At 43.4% G+C, this 13,536-nt stretch overlaps 1 protein-coding gene across 1 annotated transcript in view; it reads right to left on the bottom strand.

Annotated features, from left to right (window-relative positions):
- The window catches only part of cfap54 (cilia and flagella associated protein 54), a 133,948-nt gene that overhangs the window by 51,839 nt on the left and 68,573 nt on the right, over positions 1-13,536 (bottom strand). Inside the window, exons 37-42 of the mRNA XM_070434540.1 lie at positions 13,397-13,532; positions 13,022-13,145; positions 9,864-10,019; positions 2,950-3,156; positions 2,185-2,272; positions 1,897-2,073 (exon numbers count right to left, since the gene is read on the bottom strand). Of these exons, the coding sequence (XP_070290641.1) occupies positions 1,897-2,073; positions 2,185-2,272; positions 2,950-3,156; positions 9,864-10,019; positions 13,022-13,145; positions 13,397-13,532 (888 nt within the window). The remainder of the gene's footprint in view (positions 1-1,896; positions 2,074-2,184; positions 2,273-2,949; positions 3,157-9,863; positions 10,020-13,021; positions 13,146-13,396; positions 13,533-13,536) is intronic.

The raw sequence follows: 13,536 nt of genomic DNA on the forward strand, positions 1-13,536 counted from the left end.
GTACCCAGTGTGGCCGGAGAGGGCACACTTCCGGTCGGTGCTGGAGGAGTCCATCTGGGAGTCGAGAGGGCAGGCAGAACWCTCCTCGGTCACCCCAGGTGAGTCAGCACCACACTCTCCCAGAGCTTCCTGTTGGTCACATGTTTTTGTTAATCTGTTTTCTGAGGTTTTTCCCCTCTCTCCAGCATAAGGCGCTAGTCGATTCAGGCGCAGCGGGGAATTTTATAGATCGCGGACTCACCCAGAGGTTGAGGATTCCGTTAGTCAAGGTAGACCCCCCCTTCCCCGTGCACTCCTTAGATAGTCGACCGTTAGGGTCAGGGCTGGTCAGGGAAGCCACGATTCCTCTGGAGATGATGACGCAGGGGAATCATAAGGAGCGGATTAGTCTGTTCCTTGATTTTAAGAAAGGCGTTGATGTTTATGGTTAGGTACACATTGGTGCAACGACAGTGCTTTTTTCACGAATATGCTTGTTAAATCACATTTGGCGAAGTAGGCTGTGATTCAATGAGAAATTAACAGGCACCGCTTCGATTATATGCAACGCAGGACAAGCTAGATAAACTGGTAATATCATCAACCATGTGTAGTTAACTAGTGATTATGTTAAGATTGATTGTTTTTTATTAGATAGGTTTAATGCTAGCTAGCAACTTACCTTGGCTTCTTGCTGCACTCGCGTAACAGGTAGTCAGCCWGTCTCCTCGTGGAGTGCAATGTAATCGGCCACAATCGGTATCCAAAATACAGATTACCGATTGTTATGAAAACTTGAAATCGGCCCTAATTAATCGGCCATTCCGATTAATCGGCCGTCCTCTACTTGGTACACCTGCATTTGGGGAGTTTCTCCCATTCTCTGCAGATCCTCTCAGGCTCTGTCAGGTTGGATGGGGAGATTTGCTGCACAGCTATTTTCAGGTCTCTCCAGAGAGAGTTAGATCGGGTTCAAGTCCGGGCCACTCAAGGACATTGAGACTTGTCCCGAAGCCACTCCTGCGTTGTCTTGGCTGTGTGCTTAGGGTCGTTGTCCTGTTGGAAGGTGAACCTTCACCCCAGTCTGAGGTCCTGAGCGTTTTGGAGCAGGTTTCATCAAGGATCTCTCTGTACTTTGCTCCGTTCATCTTTCCCTCGATCCGGACTAGTCTCCCAGTCCCTGCCGCTGAAAAACATCCCAACAGCATGATGCTGCCACCACCATGCTTCACCGTATTGGCCAGGTGATGTGCGGTGCCTGGTTTCCTCCAGATGCGTGCGTGCATTAAAGAACCAAATTCTACGTCACAGTCTGTTATATCTGGAGTATTTCTCCTGTCTTATCCGGTGTCCRGTGTGAATTTAAGTATGCTCTCTCTAATTCTCTCTTTCTTTGTTTCTCTCTCTCGGAGGACCTGAGCCCTAGGACCATGCCTCAGGACTACCTGGCATGATGACTCCTTGCTGTACCCAGTCCACCTTGTCGTGCTGCTGCTCCAGTTTCAACTGTTTTGCCTGTGGCTATGGAACCCTGACCTGTTCACCGGACGTGCTACCTGTCCCAGATGTTTTCAACTCTCTAGAGACAGCAGGAGCGGTAGAGGTGCTGACCTGTTGCACCCTCGACAACTACTGTGATGATTATTATTTGACCATGCTGGTCATTTATGAACATCTTGGACATGTTCTGTTATAATCTGGCCTGGTTCCTCTCTAGGTTTCTTCCTAGGTTTTGGCCTTCCTAGGGAGTTTTTCCTAGCCACCGTGCTTCTACACCTGCATTGCTTGCTGTTTGGGGTTTTAGGCTGGGTTCCTGTACAGCACTTTGAGATATCAGCTGATCTAAGCTATATAAATACATTTGATTTGATTGATTTGAGCTACTAAAGTTGGTACAGACTTTACTCAGAGACTCACTGTGCGATCTTAGCGGTCAGTAAAGCTCCCTGCAGACAGCCCCAGACTCCAGCCTGCTTCAGGGTGGGTTGGTGTTGGAGGGAACTTGTACCCCACGACACCCCGTCCCATGAGTCTAGCACCCCAGAGCTCTGCAGGGCACAGTCCACTGCCTTGCTCCAGTAGGAATGAGCTGCCCTTGGGTTACAAGGAATCACACAGAATCAGATTTTTTTTTTGTATTCTTTTTTGGTATTGGTATACACAATACAAATAGTACTGTACATTATGAGTACAGTCATATCTTACCTTCTGTTTCCATTATAATAGTGCAGGTTTCCCAGGTCATGTAGCGCCTGTACCCTGAGAGACTCATGGTTGTTGGCCTGAAGGTACTCTAGATTGAAGTAGGAAAAAAAGAAGTCCAGTGTCCCTCATTTCTCATAAAAAAACACACCCAGAAACAAATATCCAGCACAATCAGAAGGATCAATCACAACCATTTCTTTGCAGATACAAGTGGAATATGGGTCTGACGACAGTTACTAGTATTGTGAGGCCAACAGGTAGACTAGTGAACAACAATAGTGTGGTGAAGAGTAACAGAGTGACTGTGACTATAGCTTTAAAAAAAACAATGTTAGTGGCGCAGCGGTCTAAGGCACTGCATCGCAGTGGAACCCAGGCTGTGTCACAGCCGGCCGTGACCAGAAGCCTCATAGGGCGCCGCACAATAGGCCAGGCGCCATCCGGGTTAGGGGAGGGTTTGGCCGGGGGGCTTCCTTGGCTCATCGCGCTCRAGCAACTCGTGGCGGGTCGGGCGCCTGCAAGCTGACTTCGGTCGTCAATTGATCAGTGTTTCCTCCGAKACATTGGTACGGCTGACTTATGGGTTAAGCGAGCAGTGTGTTAAGAAGCAGCGTGGAGTGGTGGGTCATGTTTCGGAGGACGCATGTCTCGACCTTCGAGCCCGTTGGGGAGTTGCAGCGATGAGACAAGGTCGTAAAACTACCAATTGGATATCACGAAAATGTGTAAAAAAATTAAAAGTGTTATATGGGTCATGTCTCTTACGTATGGAGTTGCTATAGGAGTTGATGACGGTGTGTATCTGGTTGGGGGGCAGAGGGCAGCCGTAGATAGAACTCAGGGTCCTGTAGTCCTCAGTGGCCAGGTCTGGAGGGCCGATGGCCGGGGCAGTGCACACCGTCACGTTAAAGTCCACCCTGCCATGACCCTGAGCCTTGCTACTGTTCTCCTTACAGAATGGAACCTCAAACACTGGCAAAGAGACACAGATGTCAGTTTCATAGGCATCGTTTCAAGCATGCAGTGAACTCAGTTAAGACAAAGAATACATTTCCACAAAAATAGTGTAGCATTCACAACTGTATATTGTCTTCATTAGGCTTCGCTAAGATGAGAACATTTTATATAATTTATGCTAATGTAAATAGACTGAGTGTACAAAACATTAGGAACTGTCACGCCCTGGCCTTAGTTATCTTTGTTTTCTTTATTATTTTAGTTAGGTCAGGGTGTGACATGGGGGATGTTTGTGTGTTTTTGTCTAGTCTAGGGTGTTTGTATTGTCTAGGGGGTTTTGTKGAGTTCATGGGGTTGTGTTCAGTGTAGGTGTTTATGTAAGTCTATGGTTGCCTGGATTGGTTCTCAATTAGAGACAGCTGTCTATCGTTGTCTCTGATTGGGAGCCATATTTTAGGCAGCCATAGGCATTAGGTAAGGTTGAGTGGGGTAATTGTCACGTCTTGACGTTAGTTGCGTGTGTCTGCACTTTCGTTTGATAGCTTCACGTTTTTTTTGTCTAGTTTGTATTAGTGTTTGTTTCTTCTTCTATTAAAAAGAAGATGTATTTATATCACGCTGCGCCTTGGTCCTCTCTTTCACTAAGGATGATCGTGACAGGAACACCTTTCTAATACTGAGTTGCATGCCCTTTAGCCCTCATAACAGCCTCAATTAGTTGGGCATGGACTCTACAAAGATCAAAAGCGTTCCACAGGGATGCTGGCCCATGTTGACTCCAATGCCACCCACAGTTGTGTCAAGTTGGCTGGATGTCCATTGGGTGGTGGACCATTTTTGATACACACAGGAATCTGTTGAGCATGAAAAACCCAGCAACATTGCAGTTCTTGACACAAACCGGTGCGCCTGGCACCTACAACCATACTCCGTTCAAAGGCTCTTACATCTTTGTCTTGCCCATTCACCCTCTGAATGGCACACATACAGTGCATTCGGAAAGAATTCAAACCCCTTAACTTTTCCCACATTTTGTTATGTTACAGCCTTATTCTAAAATGGATTAAATCGTTTTTTACCCTCATCAATCTACACAGTACCCCATAATGACAAAGCAAAAACAGTTTTGATCACACAGCCGACAATGCAGGATGGGCTTCGGGACAAGTCTCTGAATGTCCTTGAGTGGCCAGCCAGAGCCCAACTTGAACCTGATCGACATCTCTGGAGAGACCTGAAAATAGCTGTGCAGAACGCTCCCCATCCAACCTGACAGAGCTTGAGAGGATCTGCAGAGAAGAATGGGAGAAACTCGCCAAATACAGGTGTGCCAAGCTTTGTAGCGTCATACCCAAGAAGACTCGATGCTGTAATTGCTGCCTAAGGTGCTTCAACAAAGTACTGAGTAAAGGGTCTGAATACTTATGTAAATGTGATATTTAAGTTTTTTATTCCTAAAAACCTGTTTTCACTTTGTCATTGTGGGGTATTGTGTGTAGATTGATGTTGGAAATAAGGTCGTGAGCGCTCTGGAGCAATAAGGCTGTAACGTAACAAAATGTGAAAAAGGGAAGGTGTCTTAATACTTTCCGAATGCACTGTACACAATCCATGTCTGAATTGTGACTCGTTTCAGGAAACTAGGCTTATGTCGTGSGTCACTTTTTCTTTCACAGGAGAGGCATTTTAACACATTTTCATTTTTTTAGCAGGAATGCCTTCCGGAACATGTGAACGTTCATGTACCTTAATAACAAACTGGCATGCCATCTGTAAATACAAATAAAATGGTTAAGTCACGAGCCTAGATGGTTTAGCCATGGAAAAAGCTATATGAACCTTCCTGCTAGCCATGATTGGCTGAGATAATGGATGGGCTGGAKATGCAGAGTGATGAGTTTGGATTGGTCTGCCATGCAGCACGCTTCCTTCTATAACATAGGACTCAGTATGTGTAGGTCATTCTTTAAAAAATATATATATATCACGAAATCGGTGGAAGCAGAATATGATAGCTAAGGAGATGGAGAAAATTCAGGCGTTTGATTGCAAATGCGGAGAGAGTGGAAAAGAGAACACATAAGGCTGTTGTATAAAACACCTGTCTRCGGATTACATCTTCAAACTAAGGGCAACCATGGCATCTGTGACAGAGAGGGAGCAGCGTTCATCCATGTATCAAATCAAATTTATTTATAAAGCCCTTCTTACATCAGCTGATTTCTCAAAGTGCTGTACAGAAATATATATATAGTATACGGGTAAGAGAGTCTAGCTAGCTACATTTTCAGATGTTATACATTTCTAATTTGGTCACAAAGTCGAATTCATTGCAAGTTAAAGCGTACCGTTAGCTAGCTAGCTAACATTAGCTGGCTGGCTCGCAAGCTAACGTTACGTGTATGATCTGTGTAGTAATATTATTCATATCTCAAATCCATTTGCATTGCTAGATATAGTCTAATGTTAGCTAGCTAGCTAACAAGGAACCTTGTTAGATTCATGCAGGGTAGTAACGTTAGGAGTTGGGATTATGTTTCATTGTTTAGCTAGCTAGCTACATGTCTAAATAAAAGACGGTGTCCAAGTTCTTAAATTCTCCAGTTGAAGGCCCTGTTTTTATTTCGTCACATTCACAACCGTAAGTGATTTTCTGTAATTAGCTCGCCATTAACTTGTAAATAAMGCTTGTTGTGAGTTTATTTTTCTGTAATAATGAATAAAAATGTGGAAAATMTAAGACGTTGTCAYCTAAATGATATGGTCATTATTTGAACTAATAAGCTAGAAACTAACCAAATAATTGTTGAGAAAGTTGCTTTTAGTTGCCTGGTTTGCTAGATTGACATATACTAAATTCATTTTTAAATGGATGGGTTTATTGGTGTTAAAATACACCAGTTATGCTATTTTGAACTACCAGGCTGCTGATGTCATGCAGCCTGTCGCTTTTGTGTTCATAGCTACTTTCTCGACAAGTTTGATGTCGAACAGCAATAGAATGTTTATGATGTCACTGCGACAACTGTAATCAAATCATATTTGTCACATACAGGTGTTTAGCAGATGTTATTGCGGGTGTAGCAAAATGCTTGTGTTTCTAGCTCCAACAGTGCAGTAATATCTAACAAGTAATATCTAATAATACACACAATCTAAAGTAAAGAAACAGAATTAAGAATATAGAAATATTTGGATGAGCAATGTCAGAGCGGCATAGACTAAGATACAGTAGAATAGTATAGAATGCAGGATATACATATGAGATTAGAAATGCAAAATATGTAAACATTATTAAAGTGACTAGTGTTCTATTATTAAGTGGCAGGTGATTTCAAGTATATGTATATAGGGCAGCAGCCTCTAATGTGGTAATGTGTATACAGACATGTCGATAGATATATTATAGTCTTGAAATCTTTGGTTGTTTAGTACACTCACTACCATACTCACTGTTTAGCACAAGGCCTCACATGTGAATCCTTAATGAGAAGGGTGGGGCTAAGGCTTAAGAGGGTGTAAACAATGCTGAATGGGTTTAGACAAAGAAGAGCTCTCCAGTAGGTGTACCAAAATATTCAAGGTCCATTTTCTCAAAAGTGGGGTTACAAGTTTATCAACTTTCAAAGCAGAATTACTTTCCCATTGCTCCTCAAATGTAGTGTATAGCCGTGGCCAAAAGTTTTGAGAATGACACAAATATTAATTTTCACAAAGTCTGCTGCCTCAGTTTGTATGATGGCAATTTGCATATACTCCAGAATGTTATGAAGAGTGATCAGATGAATTCCAATTAATTGCAAAGTCCCTCTTTGCCATGCAAATGAACTGAATACACAAAAAAACATTTCCACTGCATTTCAGCCCTGCCACAAAAGGACCAGCTGACATCATGTAAGGGAGTCTCTCATTAACACAGGTGTGAATGTTGACGAGGACAAGGCTGGAGATCACTCTGTCATGCTGATTGAGTTCGAATAACAGACTGGAAGCTTCAAAAGGASGGTGGTGCTTGGAATCATTGTTCTTCCTCTGTCAATCATGGTTACCTGCAAGGAAACACGTGCCGTCATCATTGCTTTGCACAAAAAGGGCTTCACAGGCAAGGATATTGCTGCCAGTAAGATTGCACCTAAATCAACCATTTATCGGATCATTACGAACTTCAAGGAGAGCGGTTCAATTGTTGTGAAGAAGGCTTCAGGGCGCCCAAGAAAGTCCAGCAAGCACCAGGACCAGAAAGTCCAGCAAGCACCAATCAACCTAAAGTTGATTCAGCTGTGGGATCGGGGCACCACCAGTACAGAGCTTGCTCAGGAATGGCAGCAGGCAGGTGTGAGTACATCTGCACGCACAGTGAGGCGAAGACTTTTGGAGGATGGCCTGGAGTCAAGAAGGACAGCAAAGAAGCCACTTCTCTTCAGGAAAAACATCAGGGACAGACTGATATTCTGCAAAAGGTACAGGGATTGGAACTGCTGAGGACTGGGGTGAAGTATTTTCTCTGATGAATCCCCTTTCTGATTGTTTGGAGCATCCGGAAAAAAGCTTGTTCGGAAAAGACAAGGTGAGCGCTACCATCAGTCCTGTGTCATGCCAACAGTAAAGCATCCTGAGACCATTCATGTGTGGGGTTGCTTCTCAGCCAAGGGAGTGGGCTCACTCACAATTTTGCCTAAAAACACAGCCATGAATAAAGAATGGTACCAACACATCCTCTGAGAGCAACTTCTCCCAACCATCCAGGAACAGTTTGGTGACGAACAATGCCTTTTCCAGCATGATGGAGCACCTTGCCATAAGGCAAAAAACATCAAGATTTTGGGTCCATGAACAGGAGACTCCCCAGACCTTAATCCCATTGAGAACTTGTGGTCAATCCTCAAGAGGCGGGTGGACAAACAAAAACCCACAAATTCTGACAAACTCCAAGCATTGATTATGCAAGAATGGGCTGCCATCAGTCAGGATGTGGCCCAGAAGTTAATTGACAGCATGCCAGGGCGGATTGCAGAGGTCTTGAAAAAGAAGGGTCAACACTGCAAATATTGATTATTTGCATCAACTTCATGTAATTGTCAATAAACGCCTTTGACACTGATGAAATGCTTGAAATTATACTTCAGTATTCCATAGTAACATCTGACAAAAATATCTAAAGACACTGAAGCAGCAAACTTTGTGGAAATTAATATTTGTGTCATTCTCAAAACGTTTGTCCACGACTGTATGCTATACCATTTTCTAGCTCAGAGTCTTTACTTTTATCCAATGTAAAAAACACAATTTCAAATGTTGCTACATAAGATCGAATCGAGACGGTCGGTCACAATTGTCTCAAGGCTTAAAAATCCTTCTTTAACCTGTCTCCTCCCCTTCATCTACACTGATCGAAGTGGATTTAACAAGTGACATCAATAAGGGATCATAGCTTTCACCTGGTCKGTCTATGTCATGGAAAGAGCAGGTGTCCTTAATGTTTTGAGACCTTAATACACACTCAGTGTAGATATAGTTGATAAACGTTTTTAAGAATTTGAAGTTAGGATAGCCTGAATGTTCACAAGTTAGCCTTGTAGCTTAATTGGCCAAGGAGCAGGACCATTTTGAATAGCTACCTCTGTATTCCTGTGGTTCTCATTCAAACCTATGTTAATTCATGGACATTTTATATAGTTGAAGAAGTATACACAGTAGGGGTCTTCACGGGTCCACACGAACCCGAGAGAGGCGCGTGTTTTTCCCGAGTGGGGCGTGTGGCTTTTTGTTTTTGTCGGCCAATCACAAGCCACCAAAGCGGCACTAGCCTCTGGCTCTGTGTCTGTTGACGCAAATCAACTTAGGAGATCAATGGAAGATGCAATTAAAATGACYGAATTAAAAGTTCAATGAGAAGGATATGTTTCAACGACCAAGGGCCAAGAGGTAGGCTGTTCCMTAATACATTGATTAGAGCAGCTGTTGTTATTGTGCAGGACGGGGGAACGCGCAGCCTATGTAGATTTGATTAGCCAACCCAGCTACCTAGCTAGCTTAACTGTCTTCTCTTCTCGGTTTGATGCAGTCAAAACAGGTACTATATAATCAAATTGGATGATAAAAACATAGCTTTGGCAGCTAAAAGTTAGTAACTAATGCGAGTCGGCTTGGTTGCTGCTGTCTCTCTCTTTCTCCTCCTCCCGCCACTCAGACACACAGGGGCTTTCTCGTTTAGGAAAAAGACAGTCCTCCYTTCTCTCTCCTCTGTGACCCGGAAACCCGGAGAAGTGTGGTCGAGGAGTGTGTCAATTCGTTAGTAGGCAAACGGAAGAGTGTCCTCCCCTCCTCGACAGCCACCTTTCATRGAGGATATTCATGTGTATCCTATTTTTTTTAACATCTGCAACACCCCTTTTGAATCAGATTTAGTTTTGATAAAGGAAAAAAAATATGCACACGTTTAAAAACAATACGCTATTTATCGATAAAATGTCGAACATTTCTAACTTAATWTGTTTTGATCCACCCCTGTAAACGTAAATGTGCCTAACGATGCGCAAGTGGAGAAGGACCGTCTCATTTCAAGCGCATTTCCATCCACGTTCACTCGCCGACTCTCCTCGATTGACTTMGACCTTTTTTTAAAAGGAGGCGAGAAGGACGCAGGAGATGAGCAAATGTAATTGATTAAAGGGCCAGAGTCACAAACACACAGCAAAGTGAGATAGAAAGGATGTACTCACAGGGCTGTGTGTGTGCCAGCAGCAGTAGTAGCAGTGTGCGGCTGTGTTGGAAGTTCTGCAGAGTGTGATGGCCCTTCTCCAGGGCCTCCCTGAAACAACACAGTGTATCCTCCACATCCAGAGGAACACACACCAGACACATGGCTCGGCGCACCTCTACAACAGACCAAAACACACACACACACACCGCAATATGACTACGGCGACACATCAATATACCCACAGACCAGTATGACTGATTAATTATTTTTTAAAGGAATGGTTGAATGCAGGGCTCGACATTAACGCTTGTRCTCTTGTCCGGGAGAAGTAAAAATAAAAAATTGTTGGCCAAGAAGAATATAGAAAAAAAAAATCAACATCAACATTTAAATCAACATTTAAGTTCATTGACACAGTCATTTACAGTGCCTTCAGAAAGTATTCAAAACCCTTGATCTTTTCCATTTTGTTATGTTACAGCCCTATTCTAAAATGTATTGAATTGTTTTTTACCCTCATCAATCTACACACATTACCCCATAATGACAAAGAAAAAAGAGGTTTTTAGAAATATTACATTTACATAAGTATTCAGACCCTTTAGTCAGTACTTTGTTGAAGCACCTTTGGCAGCGATTACAGCCTCGAGTCTTCTTGGGTATGACGCTACAAGCTTGGCACACCTGTATTTGGAGAGTTTCTCTCATTCAACTCTGCAGATCCTCTCAAGCTCTGTCAGGTTGGATGGGGAGCGTTGCTGCACAGCTATTTTCAGGTCTCTCCGGAGATTCAAGGGTTCAAGTCCTGGGCCACTGAAGAACATTCAGAGACTTGTCCTGAAGCCACTCCTGCGTTGTTTTGGCTGTGTGCTTAGGGCTGTCATGTGCCTTTTACTGAGGAGTGGCTTCCATCTTGCCACTCTACCATAAAGGCCTGAATGGTGAAGTGCTGCAGAGATYGTTGTCCTTCTGGGAGGATATCCCATCTCCACAGAGGAACTCTAGAGCTCTGTCAGTATCCATCGGGTTCTTGGTCACATCCCTGACCAAGGCCCTTCTCCCCGATTGCTCAGTTTGGCCGGGTGGCCAGCTCTACGAAGAGTCTTGGTGGTTCCAAACTTCTTCCATTTGAGAAGGATGGAGGCCACTGTGTTCTTGGGGACCTTCAATGCTGCAGAAATGTTTTGTTACCCATCCCCAGATCTGTGCCTTGACCCAATCCTGTTTCGGAGCTCTATGGACAATTCCTTTGACTCATGGCTTGTTTTTGGTCTGACATGCACTGTCAACTGTGGGACCTTATATAGACAGGTGTGTGCCTTTCCAAATCATGTCCAATCACTTGAATTTACCACAGTGGATTCCAATAAAGTTGTAGAAACATCTCAAGGATGATCAACAGAAACAGGATGTACCGTAGCTCAATTTCAGGTCTCATAGCAAAGGGTCTGAATATTAATGGAAATAAGGTATTTATATTTTTAATAGATTTGCACAAATGTTTAAAAACCTGTTTTCGCTTTGTCACTATGGGGTATTGTGTGTAGATTGCTGAGGATTTTATGTTTTTTTTATCAATTTTATAATAAGGCTGTAATTTAACAAAATGTGGAAAAYGTCAAGGGGTCTGAATACTTTCCAAAGGCACTGTAAGTAACCCATGCTAGATGCTAGTTAGATCTCACCTCTTTCTTCATTTKTAATGGATATTATCTCTGTTACATGAAACTGCTCAAACTTTTGAGAAAGGCGTTTCCCGCTAATTGCATTTTGGAACATTCCCACGTAGCCTACAGCCATTTGTGCATTGTTGAGCTTATAATATGAATAAATAAAACTTGATCATGTTGGATCTGTTGCATCAGCCTCATTGCTTTTTTAAAATGGTTTAATGTGCAGTGGTTGTATGAATTTTGGATCTGTSGACCCAGAACTGTCCCAGAGTCTGTTTTGAACTGTAATCATATTTGTTATCGTCCCAGGGACAACAGGACGCCCTTAATTTCGAGCCCTGGGTGGAATTATTCTATAAACACATAAAAAGTACTTGTTTGTAATTGTAATGTTGCAATATTTTATAGGCTTAGGAGAGCTTTAAAGGGGCAGTGTTGTATTTTGAGACAGGCTGAATACCGTGGCTGATTGGGCTGCACAACAAGTCGATAGGCCAGCAACCAGTGCACCAGTGTTGTACCGACATGCCTGCCGACTTGAATCGCTTCCTACTGGGTATCACGGTCATGTCGCCGGCGGCAGCTAACGTGGCCATTTTTTGCTCTCACATGATTTGATTTTAAGTAGGATAACCGCCTACACAAGAAATAACTAATATGAATCTAGATCTAGATTAATCTAGATGTCACACATACATACAGTCTACTCCTCAATGGGTAGGGCATGAATTGCAACAACACAGAGACCCAGGGCCCTTCGCCTCCACTTGACAAGCCCTATTGTSCGGCAARGGTGTGGGAAGTAGCTACCTTGTATCCAATATCAGGGTGACAGTCACAGTAAGCACACGCATACAACGTATCAAGCAACAGCACGCCCATCATCAATACTTTTAATCAAAAATAAACAATCGTCAGTTTTAGAAACTGAAAATCGACAATTATTAGTGTAAAAACCAACAGTGAAATACGACTCAAACTCATCCTCTGGCTTAAGAACAGAAGTCCAAACTCTTGCGGTACGGTAGTTGCACTGCTTTGATTGCACTGCTCAATCAAAACAGCCTAACCTACAGCAGAGCGCTTTCGACACGCCCACTACTTTCCTTTCGACACGCCCACTCGCCCATACTCTGTCACCATATTGGGATGCAGCTACCCACTTCTCCTTAAATATGCATCAGAAACCAATAGGCAGAGAGTAGCCTACTAATGCATTTTATTTTGTAAAGTGGTTCCTTGCATTATACAATGACGTAGACATGGTGTTAAAGACCGTTTACGTTTTTGGAGGGACAAGTGACTTGAACTTTGACAAGTAAACAAAATCAGTCCTACTTGTCCAAAGGACAAGTGGATAAAAAAGTTAATGTCAAGCCCTGGAATAAATGGCATAATAAGGTTGGCCTATATCAATACAAGTGCCAGGCTTATCGACTTATAGCAATAAAATATGATTCATTGGTTGACTGACTYATTTCCAGCTGCTACTGGATTCCCGTACCAGAGAGTTCGAGGAGCTCAGCGTTTGGGTTGGTGGGAGTGTTGCACCCTCGTCTGGGGGCAGGCACAGCAGGGGGAGTCCAGCAATTCAGCAGCTGTCTCCCTGTATAYTTCTTACAGGTGATCTGACACACAGGGGTAGAGACTGTTCAACACACACACTGTACGCCCACTCTACACACACAAACAGCATCCTAACACACAGCAGTAGTCTKAATTCTGTCCCTACAGTATTCATTATAAACCATACCCCATAGAAGCAGAGTTATCCTCTAATCCACACTAAGCCTTAGGAATGGATTAGTGTCCTGACATTGAGATCAAGTATGACACCCTGTTCATTGGGTGGTAAAAGCTTGTGTCTATTCCCTCTAACCTTCTCTCCAGTGATGTTCTGCGTTTTGATGAAGTGTGGCTGAGGGACCGGAGGTCCTCCAAAGTAGCTGATCCTCTCTAGCAGTCTCCTCTGAGCGTGGACCAGGATAGGAGTGATCATGTGGGTGTAGCGCTCTCTGG

This window comes from Salvelinus sp. IW2-2015, linkage group LG23 (genome assembly GCF_002910315.2).
Source record: "Salvelinus sp. IW2-2015 linkage group LG23, ASM291031v2, whole genome shotgun sequence".
Lineage (NCBI taxonomy): Eukaryota > Metazoa > Chordata > Actinopteri > Salmoniformes > Salmonidae > Salvelinus > Salvelinus sp. IW2-2015.